The sequence below is a fragment of the Haliotis asinina genome, chromosome 7 (assembly GCF_037392515.1).
Source record: "Haliotis asinina isolate JCU_RB_2024 chromosome 7, JCU_Hal_asi_v2, whole genome shotgun sequence".
Lineage (NCBI taxonomy): Eukaryota > Metazoa > Mollusca > Gastropoda > Lepetellida > Haliotidae > Haliotis > Haliotis asinina.
Window position 1 is genome coordinate 10,540,656 of NC_090286.1, and position 18,109 is coordinate 10,558,764.

The 18,109-nt window shown below is 39.3% G+C and overlaps 1 protein-coding gene across 1 annotated transcript in view; it reads right to left on the minus strand.

The window, feature by feature from the left end:
• LOC137290330 (receptor-type tyrosine-protein phosphatase alpha-like) overlaps nucleotides 1-18,109 on the minus strand; it is a 100,559-nt gene that overhangs the window by 20,509 nt on the left and 61,941 nt on the right. Inside the window, exons 2-3 of the mRNA XM_067821173.1 lie at nucleotides 1,959-2,174; nucleotides 697-924 (exon numbers count right to left, since the gene is read on the minus strand). Of these exons, the coding sequence (XP_067677274.1) occupies nucleotides 697-924; nucleotides 1,959-2,174 (444 nt within the window). The remainder of the gene's footprint in view (nucleotides 1-696; nucleotides 925-1,958; nucleotides 2,175-18,109) is intronic.

An 18,109-nucleotide genomic window follows, 5' to 3' on the forward strand; every position in this document is an offset into this window, starting at 1 on the left:
ACGGTAAATTCTTAACCGTAACAATAGCTTGTGTATTTTGTATGATGAATCGAGTGGCAGACGTTACACTTTATGAATATTTCTTAGATGTACATTTCCTCTGATACGAAACAAGAGCACAAATGCATTTTAGAGTTAGCTCGATCCTCTGATAATTCTGCTCCCGTGTCTCAATCATCACGTTGTGTTGCATACACAACGCTACCGCAGATGTGGACTACAGATGAACCGTCGGACCACTTTCAGCCAGTATCAGTATATCTTGCATTGATATAGACACTTTGATACCTAAATTGAAAGTCCAGCCCATGGTATTTCATAAGAGTAAATGTAATTTTATCTAGGCGATCGGGAGGCATCGTGCTAAAATCCGCTCATGTCTACTTCAAATATTATGAGCAAAATATTGACGAGTTTGGAAGTGAACCACATCACAACTCTCGGTGACTACGTTGAATACTATATAACTCGTATTGCAAACGAATGTGGTTGTTTTCTATATACGTTCATGGAGAGTTAGCTTATGTTGTTCAAACAATCCGTGTGATACAGTTTGTATATAACAGAATGCCATATAGTTCCAGAATAGAAACATGTATTAAACGTCCCTTTTTCTATGTGTCACAATATTGTAAAATGGTGTGCAGAGAGATTTCGTCAATATAGTTATCACTTCACGTACAAGAGAATACTTACTCCACACCTGCACTTCCGCAAAGTCCAATATAGGACCAGATCCATCATTGTCAGTATCTGTGTAGACAGTCAGGTAGCGCCAGTTCCCAGGACAGGTCACATTCAGTACATCGTTGATGTCTGTTCCGTTAGGACGCCCAGTTACAGTGTGGCACAGATTCCCTTCTTTTGGCTCAGATGAATTTGTCTCGGATGTGTATAGCTGCACGCCATTACGCCTGTACTTGTCTGAAACAAGCAGAGATACAAAGAGCTTAATGAAGGGCGTCTAATAAAAGAAATATAACCACTTATACCAGGTTTGAGTGACATAAAGGAAACAGTGCGTAATTACGACGTGCCGTTATGTCACATTGTACACATCTGGCTCTTATGTACCCTTGCTTATTCCTAACAGTGTTTTAGTATATGTCTTTACTGTTTTGCTGAGGCGTATGCCATTGCGTAGCGAGTTGTTTGATGAACTTCCTTTGAAAATTTTTTATGCCACTTCTATCTGTTCTTTGAGACATTTTCTCCAGATATATATTTTTCACTGATGAAGATGTTAAATGACTCTTGACAAAAGTAATACGCTCAAAGAAATTAACTGGCTTCGTGTTTTAAGACACCAGAGATGGGCTTCAGTCATTGTACCCATGTGAGGAATTGAACCTGTTTTCCAAGTAGGAGCGAACGCTTTCACCATGAGGCTACTCCCAACACCCAGATCATAATGAAGCGTGCCAACAATGATATATATAGACACATAGATATATATATCTATATCTGACATGTCGTGACCTTGATTTTGACGACTGGGAACACTGGCCACCGTCTCCAAACTTAATTAAGGTACAGACATATTTTAATGGCTATAGCATGAGTGAGTTAATACTTACCGTATACTAGACCATGAACAAAATAACAGCAAAGCGTTCAAGTCATTGTAAACTTAGAATGCATGTCTGCTGATATATATTTCGATTATCTTGAATGAAAGGTTTGGTTGTAAACTCGTTATGTTTGTTTTTAGAAATACATATACCGCAAAAGAAAATCAGCATTTGGGAAAAGTAAACATCATAATCGTATGTTGATGGCTATTGGCATGAATTGTAACTAGAAATCAACCACCATTTGACTTTAGCACACCGTCCGACATCAAGATGGATTTCAATGCATGATTGGATGCAGTAAAAAGTCAGTATATGGTCTCCAGTTTGCATTTCATATTGTGATTCTGATTCATATGAAATCGTCAGTTATTAGTCTATACGTACAGTCTGTTCTGAAGTACAGGATAACCTGAGCTGACTGCACAGTTGTCTGCAGATCCACCTTCCACCAGGCGCTAGATTGACCTGTCGCAGTGTGGGCTACGTATCCATCCTTGTTTGCACTTATTACTCCGTCTACAGCTCTGCTGGCAGGATGACTGCCGTCCAAGTGTGAACTCATCCATGCCTGTTTCCGCTCAGCAACATTTGTTCTAGTACCTAGCAAGTAAGAATAGAAATCCACACATACAGTAAGAACAGCTGGTGATGAGTGCATCATGAATAGCTCGTATTCATAACTATGTGTCCAAAACTTATCACAAGTTTTTAACGATATTATTTACACTTACGGCCCCATGTCGGAACACTCATCGGAACTGAAGAAATGATCCAGTTAGGAGAACGTATATGATGGTTGAGATGGTGATAAATTTACAAGCCACAGACGGGACTGAGATTTTATACCGGTATTGAAAGCTTCCAGGATTGCACAGATACTGGTTTGACAGTTTCCAGTGCCTAGCGTTTTCCAGATACTCTATAGATTCACAAATATACATAGTCAGAATAATGTAGCCTGCCACAGGCACTGTTGTGATATAGCCAAAATAACATTATACAAAACAAAATTATTATTTAGAAAGTATTCCATGATGGATACATTCACGCAAGAGAAAGGCTGACGATGTTGTTAAACAGGAAGTAATATCGGGTGGTAACACGTTTAAAGTCAACAACCTAACCCGACTTTTGACGATTGAGTACAAACTCGAGTGATAGATGTGTGTAAACACCTGTGTCGTGGATACCCTTACCTATTCACTCCATGGTGGATACGGTTACTAGTGTTACTTTTAGGACATCACTGGCAATACTTGATTGTCTTGTGGGGACATAAAATGGATACTCGTCATAAACATAACTGTGTGTATTGTGTTTCGCCATTTCCATAGTATCTACCCATACTGAATACGTGCATGCATGCATGCATTCATCCGTCCGTCCGTACATATATTGTGCATACATGCACACATAAATCACACGACGAAATGTACTTGTGTTGCTGTCATTTACATTTCAGGCCACCTTTTCAGGAAACCTTACAAATCGTCAAATTGAGACCTATTGCTGAGTTAATGTTAATATTCTGCATTACACAGGTTGCATAATTCAATATGACATCATTTAGTAGATGGCATGATACAACGAAATATTAAGGTACCAATATTCATCAACGGCTATGTTGTCTGTACCGTTGTCTGTACCGTGTATAGGCACTCGTAAGTAACGTCATGTTCCCACACAGTTTAGAAATACCAACAGGTCTATGCTGCCCTTAGTTGGCGCTGAAACACAGAGAAAATACTTACCTGTAACGAGGGTGAAACTGGCAAGCAAAATTACAACACCGTCGCGCACAGCCATTGCGACACAGTGTCGCAGAGACCAGCAAGGGGATCTAGATTACAAACCTGTTCATCTGTGCAAACAGCCATAGAGTGAATGGGACTAAAGGGAATATCGAGTGAGATTTCAAGTCAACACAACACTGACGTTCAGTGCTGGGCTTTTGTTTTCCTACAGTAATGAACGTTCCCAGGAGTAGCAACTATTATCGTTAACGAATTCATTACACTCTTATATCAGGGTGAACCCAAATGTTTTCATTTACAGGTAAGGCATCGCCAGACACACGGGTTAGTTATACCTAACCAGGATAAATGTTGCAAGGAGCCTCGAGTATCACACATGTCATGACCCAGGTGGCTCCAGAGCGAGAATATGGCATAAAAGACGTTTTTATTTGATCTTCAATAACCCATACATGTCATAAAATGACGCTGACATGATTGTACACGCTGATGCATAGTGTCAATCTCTTGATTTTTTTTCGTTTTATTCACACATGACTTTCGTTTGCACGCACTTGGAAAGATCGAATCTTGAATGGTGCCGAACTCAAGAGAACTCTCACTGGTCGGTATGTATCAGCTACCTGAATGTGTTAAAACAGATGTGTTGAATATTCGGTTGTCAAGAGTTGGAAGTATGCTTACGTCGTCTGGACACGACGGACTCAACGGTTCACGTGAATATACAAAATATGCATAACATACCTTATTTGCACAGCGTATACGATCTAGAGCGAATGCTTTCAGATGGCTATAACAAATATTAAGGTCGAATCGGATTAGTCGAACGTTCAGTATAAATATTTATCTGGTTCCCAGCAGTTCGAGTAAACAGGATCAACGTTCTATCATGTCCATGTATTCCAAACTCGTGAAAGGATTATCAAGACCACTTCATGTTGTAAGGTTGTGAAATGTGAGACTACACTAAACCAATGACAAACAATATGATACAGTAGTAGTCTGAAAACCAGAGTTATGCGGATTGAATGAATTCATTGTATATTGTTTAGTGTTACATATTTTAGCCATATGACGGCGGTGTCTACATCATTGATTCTAAGGAGGATCTTCACTTGATTATTTCAGTGAAGGGACCCGTGAAGGTCCCGGGTAGAATAAGCCTTCAGCAACCCATGCTTGCCACAAAAGAAAACTATGCATGCCGTAAGAGGCGACAAATTGGGACCGAGTAGTCAGCCTCGCTGACGTGGTTCACACATGTCATCGGTTCCCAAATTGCGCAGATCAATGCTCATGCTGTTGATCACTGGATTGTATGGTCCAGACTCGATTATTTACAGACCGCCGACATATAACTGGAATATTACTACGTGGCATACAACTAAAATCACTCACTCACTATTTCAGGGAAGGGTAACTTATCTCAGCAAAGAGACATGCATAAGGTAATCACGTCATCATATTTATAGTACAGTACCGTATGCTGTTCCAGTCACAACACCATGAAATATGCACGCGTCAGCGTGTTTGTCTTGGATTTGAACTTTGATACATCAAAAATGAAATACCCAGCAGACACACTTGAAATTCAAGACATAAGATGTTTTAGATAGTAGTAGTTATGTCCTCGGTGTCTCTCTGTCAGTGTCGTCACCTAATGTTACATCGTCTGCAAACAAGTGCAAAGTTGTGTCATCTCTTACACTAATGCCCCTCATCCGACAAGTTATTACCAAAACTTTATTAATAAACATTATCGTGGGAATTGTAGTTTTAAATAGACAATCCGATCAAATAAGGCGATGGATCAGGAGGCCGGGGTGGATTAGTAGAATGATTACGTGAGTGGTTTGACGAGATGAATAGTCCTCACAATACCAATCTCTGCCAAGTGATCCATACTCGATTAGTCAATGGGGACTGGTTAGCACATCGAATGAATTTATATTTAACGTCACATCGGCAATATCTCGTCAAAGGAGAGTAAAACAACTAGATCGAATACAGTTCGAACTTAGAACTAGCATGTGAAAAGCAGAATTTGAACAAAACATAGCATAAAAATAGGCTATAAATCGCCAACAACTGAAGGTAGATCACCATACTAGGGACCATGGGGACTTGCAGTACTCTTGCTACCGGCATGGATTGGATTTACATCATCTCTTCAGCTATAGGCTATTGCACTGATATTTAGCCACTATATAACAACAAACAGTCCACGAGTGAGAGAGGTGGAAGAGCCTAGTACTAGTGTTTTGGAAGTAACTGAGTGTGTCGTTAACCCAGTATAGAATATATATAGAACGTATATAACCAATATAGAACCAGTATAGACCGTATTCCCAATCGTAGCATATGAAACCAGCTGAGCTGGATGATCATGAAAAACTCTCACTTCGGTCTTTTTCAATGGCTAGATATACATTGTCAATGATTTGTGTCAACCTCTCAGGCGAGGCGAGGACCAGTTTCTGGCGTAAAGGCACAGCTATTCAACCCTGATACCCAACACCATTAAAAGTAGAGTATTTACATTACTGAGGTATTTTTTTTTTATCTCCCAGGACCATTAAAGGGAACCGACCTTTTAAATGTTACCGTGACTCGCTTCTTTGAGTATCGTCCGGTGATATGAACAGGTCTGGCATGTCTTAATAAAGTAGGTTTGGCTAAATTTTGATACATGTTATGAAAGCACTATATATATATGTAAGTGTGTGTGTGTGTGTGTGTGTGTGTGTGTGTGTGTGTGTGTGTGTGTGTGTATGTGTGTGTGTGTGTGTAAAGTATGTGATGAGCATATCGAGCGTAGAGATGTAGATATAAAACAAGTATTTTCCGAAATAATAACACAACACGGAAACATGCAGGAGAAGATCCGTGTTGTGTTATTATTTCGAAAACTACTTGTTTGATATCTACAACTGTACGCTCGGTATGCTCATCACTTTTTTAATACACACACACACAGAGACACACACACACACACACTCCTTCATTCTCAAATGAAGTTGTTTCCGATAGTGTCTGACCACCTATAGGCATACATATATCCCTTGTTGTCATAGAATCATACCAAGGGGTCGAGATTTCACAATTCCATATTTAAAGGATCTTTTTATTTCACGTCCTTATTTAATCTTTTGTTTTCAAAAGAAATAGGCACCCGTGGCGAGCCACCTCCTCGTCGTGGGTGCTGGGTAACGCGAAGAGCTCGCCGACACCCCCGTTGTGGACCCGGGGGGATATTTGGTCCACCAACCCGTTTGCCGTGGGTTTTGGCCCTGTGTCGGTGGAGGACGGGAGTCTGGGGGTTGAGGGCACTGGGAGCCTGTAACCGTGTTTCCTTTGCTCAACACACCCCTTCGACCCTTACTTCACCTAGACGGGTGGTTGAATGGGCCCGGTTCAACCAATCGGCTGGTCATGCTAAGCCCTGTACGTGTAAATTTGGCTGCACAAATTTGAGACACTATTTACAAATTTTGTTCTAGCTTCATGATGATAGAATTTTATTTTGATTGTGATTTTGATATCCAACTTTGTAACTTGCCTAGAGTCCTATGTCCAGAAGGCAGTGGCTCATGGGCCAATCTGGTGGAATTATTGATCTTTTTTAATTTTTCTGCTGGAGTATATCATCTGAGTATCCTTGGTGCTGCAAGTCGGAGATCCGCTTGTGTTTAGCATTGTCCTTGTGATACTCCGTGGTGGGTGGGGAGCTCGGATGATGAACGACTATACACTTACCATAGACTACGAAACACCCTCTAAGAAAACAAAATGTCCCCATGACACTGATGACGAACAACGACCCTCCACATTAGTTGATTACTGGCCGCGTTTCCTGATTATTGAGACTTTGGATAAGACTCCCTTGAAACTAAATCCTTTCGCTATTTCAAAAGGAGTTTCTGGCATAGCAGGAGAAGTGAAGAATGTTCAGAGGTTGCGTTCAGGATCCCTGTTAATCGAATGTAACAGGAAACAGCAAGCAATGAACCTGCTATCAACAGATATGTTTGTTGGTGTTCCTGTTAAGATCTCTGCTCATAGAACTTTGAATACTAGCAAAAGGGATTGTAAGAGACAGAGATCGCCTCTTTGCTGACATGACAGAGATTGATATTGCTTCTGAGATGAAGGACCAAGGAGTGTTATTTGTCAGGAGATTTACAACCCACAAGAATAATCAAACAGTTCCAACAAACACTTATCTCTTCTCGTTTTCAGCGCCAAACCTTCCTAAATCAATCAAGGCAGGTTACTGTAATGTGAACGGTGATGTGTACATTCCTAGTCCTCTGCGGTGCTTTAAATGTCAAAAGTACGGACATGGAGTGAATAATTGTACATTGTCTGTTACTTGTGCTCACTGTGCTGAGAATACACATGTAACAGAAGATTGTGACAATAGTTATAAAAAATGCACCAACTGCCACGGAAGTCACTCATCTTTTTATAAAGACTGTCCTGTTTGGAAAAAACAGATGGAAATAAATCGGGTTAAATATACCAGGAATGTCAGCTTTGCTGAAGCAAAAAAGCTTGTTCAGTCTAGAGAACACAGTGAAACCTATGCTTCTATCGCCAGTTCATCAACCGAAACAACTCATAATGAAAGTCCTTCAGTTACAACTAAAAATACCTCCTCGCACTCATGCCAAACAGACTTGGCATGGGTAAACTCTGACACTCCTACACGATTGTCTCCTGATCAGTTCACTCAGACAGCAAATCACTTTCACAGCTGAACCCCATGCAGGAACAATATTCTCTTCCACAAACTTGTTCTCAACCTGACAGAAATGAGAACCAACCTGGAAAGTCCAAAATCAAATCACGGATAGACACTTCAAAAACAAATCGGGCATCTAAAGGGTCAGATAAGATAAAAATATCTAACAAATTTGGATCACTAGAGAATATGGATGTTTCTGATAGCATCCATCAAAGGGCACATAGTTTATCGCCCTCAAAGAAAGTGCGGGGCAGATCCCCAATCAACCCTCCTAAAAGATAGTTCATTCTAAAAAACTAGTACAGTGGAATTGTAGAGGCTTACGGTCCAATTTTAATGAGTTACAACTTTTAGTCCAAGATTTTGCACCATCGGCTTTCTGTCTGCAGGAAACTTATTTGAAGCAGACAGATACTTTTGATTTACGGCATTTTGATGCATATCATTATTTTTCACCTCCGGGTGACAGAGCCACTGGGGGATCTTCAATCCTTGTTAAACAGGATGTTATACATAGTCCTGTACCACTCGCAACTAACCTCCAAGCCGTTGCAGTTAGACTTACTCTTCATATTACCTTTACACTATGCTCTTTGTATATTCCGCCTTCTTCAACACTCCAACTGTCAGATCTGCAAGCTCTCTATGACCAACTTCCTAAACCTTGTATTATAATGGGTGATCTCAATGGCCATAACCCGATATGGCGTGGCTCAAACACTAATTCAAAGGGTCAAATACTGGAAGATTTTATCTCCAATAATGATTTGTGTATTTACAATGATGATTCTAGCACTTACCTGCACCCTGCAACTGGCACTTACTCTTCTCTAGACTTGTCTCTTTCAGATTCTAGGCTACTTAATGAATTTGAATGGTCGGTCCACAATGACCTCTGTGGAAGTGACCATTTTCCAACTATCTTATCAGAAATTAATCCGTCTGACTCTCCATCATATTCGAGATGGAATTTTTCCAAAGTAGACTGGTATTTATTTCTTGCTTTATGCACATCTAAAATACGGCCCGAAGTTTTTAGTGACATAGCTGATCCCATTCAGTGTTTTTCTGACGTTTTAAATGAAATTGCTGATGAGTGTATACCCAAGTCCTCTACGTATCCACATGTACGGAAACCATGGTTTATTACAGATTGTAGACAAGCCAGGAAAGCGAGGAAAAAAGCAGAAAAATATTTCCGCCATCACCCAACTGTCCACAACTTAAATAAATTTAAAATACTCAACGCGAAAGCACGTCGTACCTTCAAACAAAACAAACGACAATCCTGGAGAAATTATGTCTCCAAAATTAATTCACGTACGCCAATGTCCAAGGTATGGAACATGGTCCAAAGAATTAAAGGTAAAGGTTCAAAAGCTGCTGTTCACCATCTTAAAGATGGGGATAATTCAATTACTGACACATCTGAAATTGCAAATAAAATTGGCGAAACTCTTGCCGAAAATTCATCATCGGCGAATTATGTCCCTCAGTTTCAGAGATATCAGAAACAACAGGAAAAGATAAAACTTAATTTCGATTCAAATAATGGGGAAGATTACAATGAAGTGTTTTCCTTACATGAGCTCCATACGGCTCTTGACCAAGCTCACGACACTGCAACAGGTGATGATAATATACATTACCAGCTACTGAAACACTTACCTGAATCATGTTTGATGACACTTTTGGATATATTTGACCAAATATGGACGTCTGGCAAATTTCCTTCTTCATGGCGAAATGCCATTGTAGTTCCAATACCAAAACCTGGTAAGGATCATACAGATCCGTCGAATTATAGACCAATATCGTTAACTAGCTGTGTCTGCAAAACCATGGAGCGTATGGTGAATAATAGATTAGTTTGGTATCTTGAAACCAATAACCTGATCACAAATATTCAGTGTGGTTTCAGGAAAAATCATAGTACCATAGATCATTTGGTACGTTTAGAATCCTTCGTTAAAAATGCTATTGTCAATAAACAACATGCTGTATCAATTTTCTTTGATCTTGAAAAGGCTTACGATACCACCTGGAAACATGGCATTTTGAAGGATCTACATGGTTTTGGTTTGAGAGGCCGTTTGCCTCTTTTTATATCACAATTTTTAAAAGACAGGCAATTTCAAGTCCGTGTGGGTTCAACCCTGTCTGATCATTATACACAGGATCAGGGTGTTCCCCAGGGCAGTATTTTGTCGGTGACCTTATTTAGCATTAAGATCAATAGTTTATCCAAGGTTTTAAACGATTCAATTGATGGATCACTTTTTGTGGACGATTTTAATATTTCCTGTCGCGGTAAAAATATGCATACTATTGAACGGCAACTGCAGTTATGTTTAAATAAAATAAATAAATGGTGTCTTGAAAATGGTTTTAAGTTCTCAAAGTCGAAAACTAACTGTCTACACTTTTGTAGGAAATATAAATCGCATAAAGACCCTGAAGTATGTTTAAATAGCACTCCCATTAAAGTTGTAAAGGAGGCCAAGTTTCTGGGCCTAGTTTTCGACTCCCATTTAACTTTTTTGCCGCATATTAAATCCCTCAAAGCCAAATGCCTGAAGGCACTCGATCTGTTGAAAGTTGTTTCCAACTCAAAGTGGGGAGGGGATCAAGCTACCTTCCTACACCTATATCGATCACTGATCCGTTCAAAACTCGATTATGGCTCCATCGTATATGGTGGAGCCTGTAAAAGTAACCTTAAACTATTAGATGCTGTCCACCACCAAGGTCTAAGACTTTGTCTTGGGTCTTTCAGAACTTCACCTATTGACAGTCTTTACGTTGAGGCTGATGAACCATCTCTTATACAACGTCGTATAAAATTATCCTTACAATACATTACTAAACTATACTCCAATGAATCTAACCCTGCATATAACTGTGTGTTCAATCCACTTTATGGGGATTTGTATGACAAGAAGTCTTCTCTGGTTCCACCTCTAGGGCACAGAATTAAACCCTTTCTTTCTTCGGCCGGCATTGAGCTGAAAAACATAGCTCCCTCTCGTCTTCTTTCTTCTCCTCCCTGGCAGTTGGTTAGGCCTCAAGTCGACCTAACATTAACTTCATTTAAAAAATCAGAAACTAATGAATTACAGTATAAACACGAATATAACCAATTAAAAACTAAATATAGCAATTACAGACCCTTATTTACAGATGGGTCCAAGGATGGTGGCGCAGTAGCTAGTGCCACTGTCATTGGATCCAGAACAATATCTTCTAGATTGCCAGACAACAGTTCTATTTTCACAGCTGAAGCAAACGCCATACTAACGGCTCTTGAATATATTCAAAGACACCCTAAACGTAAACAATACATAATCTATTCAGACTCTCTTTCTTGCCTTCAGGCTATTAAAAATATTTCTTGTAAACATCCACTTTTAATAGAAATTATTGAATTGCATAATGATCTTGCTACTGGCCAATACGACATCGTATTTTGTTGGTTACCCAGCCACGTGGGCATTTCTGGGAATACACTGGCTGACCTTGCTGCTAAGGCAGCACTCAAACAATCTGTGACACCACTTCTTATTCCCTACACTGACTATAAAGCTAACATTAGGTCTTACATCCGTGATCTGATGCAGAAGAAGTGGGACACTCAAGTAGGTATCAACAAACTACATGAAATAAAACCCTACATTGGTTACACTCACTTGGGTTGTCAGTCCAGATTTGAAGAGGTCATCATGCGACGATGTCGTATTGGCCACACACGATATACACATGAATATTTGTTTAAAGGTGAAGATCCTCCGTTTTGTATCCCCTGTGATGAGAGAATCACAGTCAAGCATGTCCTGCTTGACTGTGTGGAATATTCCATCACAAGGGATCAGTATTTTAAATCAAGAACTATGAAAGATCTTTTTAGTAATGTCAGTGCTCATTTAATCATTGCGTTTTTAAAAGAATTAGACTTGTTACATGACTTGTAAATAGATTAGCATTTTATGATTGGAAGTTGAATTAGCAGCTAAGATTGTTAGTGGCTGTATCCTCGAAGGGGGTTGAAGTACCGTAAAATTATTGTCCTCCTGAGAGGGTACGTAAGTCCCAAAACGGTTTAAGTCAGATTTGATCTTCCACTTATTTAATCGTAGAATATGTGTCATTTTAATTTGAGGCTAATCTTGCATGCAGTCACCAACAACTGAGGGGATGATGTAAATCCAGCCAGGGATCATGCAGGTAGCAGAAGTAATGTAAGTCCCCATGGTCCCTGGTATGGTGATCTACCCTCTGTTGTTGGCGATCTATGGCCTGTTTTATAGTGTACTGTCCAAATAGTGATACTATCTTTTTTTTAAATTTCCACGCTACTTTTAATACTAACTGTGATAGGCTAGTGGTTTTACTGTCCTTCGTCGACAGGGTCTTCATAATATACATATATATTCTTATGTCACGTATGTTCTCGTCACGATATGGCTGCAATATTGCCGATGTGACGTTAAATGTTAACTCACTCACTCACCCACTCACTCAAAAGAAATTGATTTGGTTCTTAAATTTTGATCATGTCCTATATTGAAACACATTATCGAACTCAGAGTGAACTCTTACTAATATGAGTTTTCAACCTGAGAGTATCAAAAAGCTTGTGTTCAGTGTTCGGTAGTCAGAAGTTGAAAATGTGCTTAGGAAACTGAAACTCGCGGATCGGTGCATATAAATGTAAACAGTGTGTAAAATATATTGTTTTATAACGTTCCTGGTGTAAAGTGATTACTTCAAGCGGGGTAGGACAGTAGTAAGTTCATGTGGAATTTTCCAACATTCAGTATAAGCTATTTATCTGGTTTCCAGTAGTTACCAGTAGTTCGAACATGATCAACGCTCTTATGATTTATGACATCATTTCGTTGTATTTCAAATGCCGTGCCGTTTCGTCAAATTTGAGACTACCCTATATCAAAGGCAAGCAGTAAAATACAGTAATCGGCTAAAAGTCAGATTTATGCTATTTGAATGAAGTGAATGTTTATTGTTTAGCGCCACACACGGCAACATTCCAGCCATGTGTTAGTGGTCTGTAAATGACATATTCTTAACCGGATGGTCACTTGTGTATTTCAATGAAGTGTTAACTTATCTCAGCAAACAAACATCCATTAAGGATTTACGTTATACGATTATAGCACAGCGCCGTATGTTGTCTAAATCCCCAAACCGTGTGTCCAAAAGACATACCATCAGTTTTCAGTGATATTATGTACACTTAAGTCCGTTTGTGAACAGAGATTTGGAGCAAGTGGTGTTCTCTGCAAACAAGATGTGATGTGATCAAATCTTCATTCCTTTGATATCAAGATCCCTTGTGAATACAAGATGTGTTTCCTATTTATTTATTTATTTATTTATTTATTTATTTATTTATTTATTTATTTATTTATTTATTTATTTATTTATTTATTTATTTATTTATTTATTTATTTATTTATTTATTGTGCTGAACCACATTATATTTATAAGTTAACCCACCAAAGTGGCAGCGTTTCCCACCAATTAACTGTTACTTGGATCTAGGGAAAACCATTGTTTATGTTTGGATGTATACGTCACTTCATATCTGTCCGGAATGTGATCCGTGAATTTATAGTAAAGTACAGTAAAGTGCACTCGGACGTACGTAACTAGTGAGTGAGTTAAAATGTAGATAAAGATCAGTTTGTTACGTATGTAAAAGGCGCCTTACTCTCGCCTCGGTTATCTGAAATTAGATTTCCTATTACCGTGGATTCTCACCCTAGGTCTATTTTTTTCCAAAAAAAGAAGAAAAACTATCACAGTGGCTTAAAGATAATCATCACTGACGTTATAGTCAACAGTTTATATTGTATACTGCCAGTGAATGTATTCTGCCTCGCCACTATGCACCACTGTTGGTATTCCCTTCTACCGATTGGTACGATTTGAAAACTTGTCTCTAACTGCAACAATTAGCTGGATCACATTTCCATGTTGCTTGTGAGTGTCACGCTATCACGAACAGATTTCAGTTGTTTCTGCGTTCATGTTACAGGTTAGCTTTTGCGTCAAATTTGAAATCAACCCGGTGTTTTGTAATCCGTCATGGTCAGTTCTACTGAGGTCTAAGTGACCACTCTGGAAGATGCATGAACTGCCTTGGTTTGAACGATACTGGTTTCGTTGTTACATTCTGTTTTATGTAGTCAGCTGTGACAGTTGTGAAATCACAGGTATTTTACGTAGGGCATGTCCTTTCAAATGCCGTGTTATGCTTGCATTTACAATGACCAACTTGCTTACACACTGGCACCTATCACCGTTTCTGTGACTGACAATGATCATGTGCTTATACCAACAAATTTATGATTCCTTCTGTCATTTCAGTATTTTACATATAATCCTTATAATTCATGTTTTGGTTTGCTTGTGACATTTTTAATACAGCGACCAAGATTCACATAACGTCATACTTAATGAAACCGTAACAGCATTATGATTTTAACTCATGGGTTAGGTATGGATGAATAAAGTATATTTCTTTCATTTGATGGGATTTAGAATTCATATCATATGCGCACATTTGTTTAGTATTCATGAGAATAGGATGACGCGATGCAATGTGTCATTCTATTCCAAGTAGGTAAATACAATTAAATACGCAGCATGTGCGTATGTAACTTCACTAGTTGGTCACATATTAACGCTCACTTCATTTATCTACAACGATGCAATATACACACAAAACACATAACGTCAAATACTCGGAAGAGACAAACACAGCATTTCGTGACAAAAGCGTAGCTCCCTTGAACCATTTCACTGCCCTGCCCAGATACCCTGCACAAGGGGAAATATTACTTTGTTAAGCCATTCCTATGCCAATCTATATATCTCAGGTTCACTCAAACGAATCAGCTGTATGGAATGTCATGGTGACCTGCCCCTGGGGGATTGGCCGGCTATATAAACATATCTACCTGTATATGTGTATAATACATCCAAATGTAATATGAAGAAGGTTCTGAGAGTCTCCGACTGCCTCTCTGCACAACATGTGTGTATGCATACCATGGAAGCTGTCTAAACCTTCACTCCAACAGTTAGGGCAAGGTGTATGATTGTAGAAATGATGATAACATTTTCCAGATACTCTATACTTTCACAAATATAAATGGTCAGAATAATGTAGCCTGCCATTGTTGTGATATATCCAAAATAACATTATACAAAACAAAATAATTATTTAGAAAGCATTCCATCATGGCCGCATTCATACAAGAGAAAGGCTGGCGATGTTGTTAAACAGGAAGTAATATCGAGTGGTAACACGCTTAAAGTCAACAAAATAACCCGACTTTTCACGAGTGAGTACAAACACGACTCGAGTGATAAATGTTTGTATACACCTGTACCTTGGACACCCTGAGCTATTCACTCCATGGCGGATACGGTTACTAGTGTTACTTTCAGGACGTCACTGGCAATGATTGTGGATAATCGTCTTGTCAGTTTTCGTTCAGGGCTTAATAGTCAAACTGAGAGCTATACTTGAGATAATGGTACTATTTTGCATTACACGGGTGGCATGATTCAACATCATTTAGTAGATGGCATGATACAAATTAAAGATACTAGTATAATAAGGTACCAATATTCATCAACGGTTATGTTGTCTGTGCCGTTCTGTGTAGGTACTCGTAAATAACTCACACAGTTTAGAAATACCACGTCTATGTTACCCTGAGTTGGCGCTGAAACACAAACTAAGAAAATATGTACCTGTAGCGAGGGTGAAACTGGCAAGCAAAATCACAACACCGTCGCGCACAGCCATTGCGACACAGTGACGCACAGACCAGGAAGGGGATATAGATTACGCACCAGTTCAACTGTGTACACAACCATATAGTGGATGGGACAAAAGGGAATATCGGTCGAGTGAGATTTCATATCAACACAACACAGACGTTCAGTTTTGCTCTTTTGTTTACCTACAGTAATGAATGTTACCACGAGCAGAAGCTATTATTGTTAACGAATTCATTTATACTTTTACGTTAGGGTGAACCCAAGCATGCACATCAATGTTCTCATTTACAGGTAAGGCATCGCAAGAAACACGGGTTAGTTATACCTAACCAGGATAGATGTTGGAAGAAGCCTCGATAATGTGTAAATAGCGCATGTCATGACCCAGGTGGTTGCAGAGCGAGAACATAGTCAGCACTCGTTGTTAGAAGATGCTTGTGCACGGTGAGGCGTGACGTACTGATCTATACATGCCAGGAAAGAAACTAACATGATTGTACAAGTCGATGCTCATGAGGTAAATGACGTGATTGTCAGCAAACATAGAACAATCTGTTCGTTTTATTCACACATGACTTGAATTGTACGCACTTAAAAAGAATCTTGTCGCAGAGACCAGCAACGGGATCTAGATTACAAACCTGTTCAACTGTGTACACAACCATTGAGTGAATGGAACTAAAGGGAATATCGGTCGAGTGCGATTTCATATCAACACAACACAGACATTCAGTATGGGTCTTGTGTTTGCCTACAGTAATGAATGCTACCACGAGTAGCAACCAGTATCGTTAACGAATTCATTTATACTTTTACGTTAGGGTGAACCCAAGCATGCACATCAATGTTTCCATTTACAGGTAAGGCGTCGCCAGAAACACGGGTTAGCCATACCTAACCAGGACAAATGTCATGACCCAGGTGGTTGCAGAGCATGAACATAGTCTGCGTTCGTTGTTAGAAGATGTTTGTGCTTGTGAGGCGTGAAGAACTGATCTTCAGTTATCTATATATGTCAGAAGAGAAGCTAACATGATTGTACAGGTCGATGCTCATGAGGTAAATGACTTGATTGTCAGCAAACATAGAACAATCTGTTCGTTTTATTCACACTTGGAAAGATCGAGTCTTGTACGGTGTGGAACTCAAAGAGAACATTCACTGCTCAGTATGTATCAGTAACCTCAATGTGTTATAATAGATATACAGATGTGTTGAATTCTCGGTAGTCAAGAGGTGGAAGCATGCTTAAGTCGCCTTGACAGGTCGAACTGTACCTCTTTGTCACTTCCATTAATTACGTATATGACATTTATGGCCTTTATTGGTCACCCCCCTTGGCTGTGTTTGACATCACATCAACTGTAGAACGAAGTGCTATTGTTTCTCTATATGTATGTATGTATGTATGTATGTATGTATGTATGTATGTATGTATGTATGTATGTATGTATGTATGTATGTATGTATGTATGTATGTATGTATGCTTGCTCATATCGATACAGTGAATGAGTGTGGAGGATTATGCCGCTCGCAGGAAAGGCCCTGGGGTTGAGTTGGAAGTCCGCTCACCTCATTAATGCATACTTGTTTGTCATGTCTTGTGGACCCAACTAAAGAAGTTTAAACAGATTCCTTCATCTTCATCTTGTCCACGTACTCCTCATCTAATATCGAACTAATTCTCCAGTCGTCGTATACGCACGTTGACATTTGCATAACGGCCATGAAATGGAGAGAATGCCTTCAGGTGGCAAGAACAGGTATTGAGGTCGAGTCGGATTAGTCGAACGTTCAGTATATGTTATTTATCTGCTTCCCAGTAGTACGAGTTAACAAGATCATGTTATGGCTTATTCAATCATGTCCATGTATTTAAAACTCACGAAAGGATTATCAAGATCAATGCATGTTGTTTCGTTGCGACAAATGTGAGAGAACACTAAACAATCACAGGCAACATGATACCTGTCACCTAATACTACATTGTCCGCAAAAAAGATCCAAGGGGAATCATCCGTTGCACAAATGTCCCTTAGGCGACAAGTAATAACCAACAGTTCATGTATAAACATCATAGTGGGAATTCTAGTTTTAAATAAACAATGTGATCAAATGTGGCGATGGATCGGGATGCCAGCGTGGATTATTTTGATGATTACATGTATGGCCGGACGATTTGTGGTTAATATTTGATTAATCAAATGGAACTACTTATTAT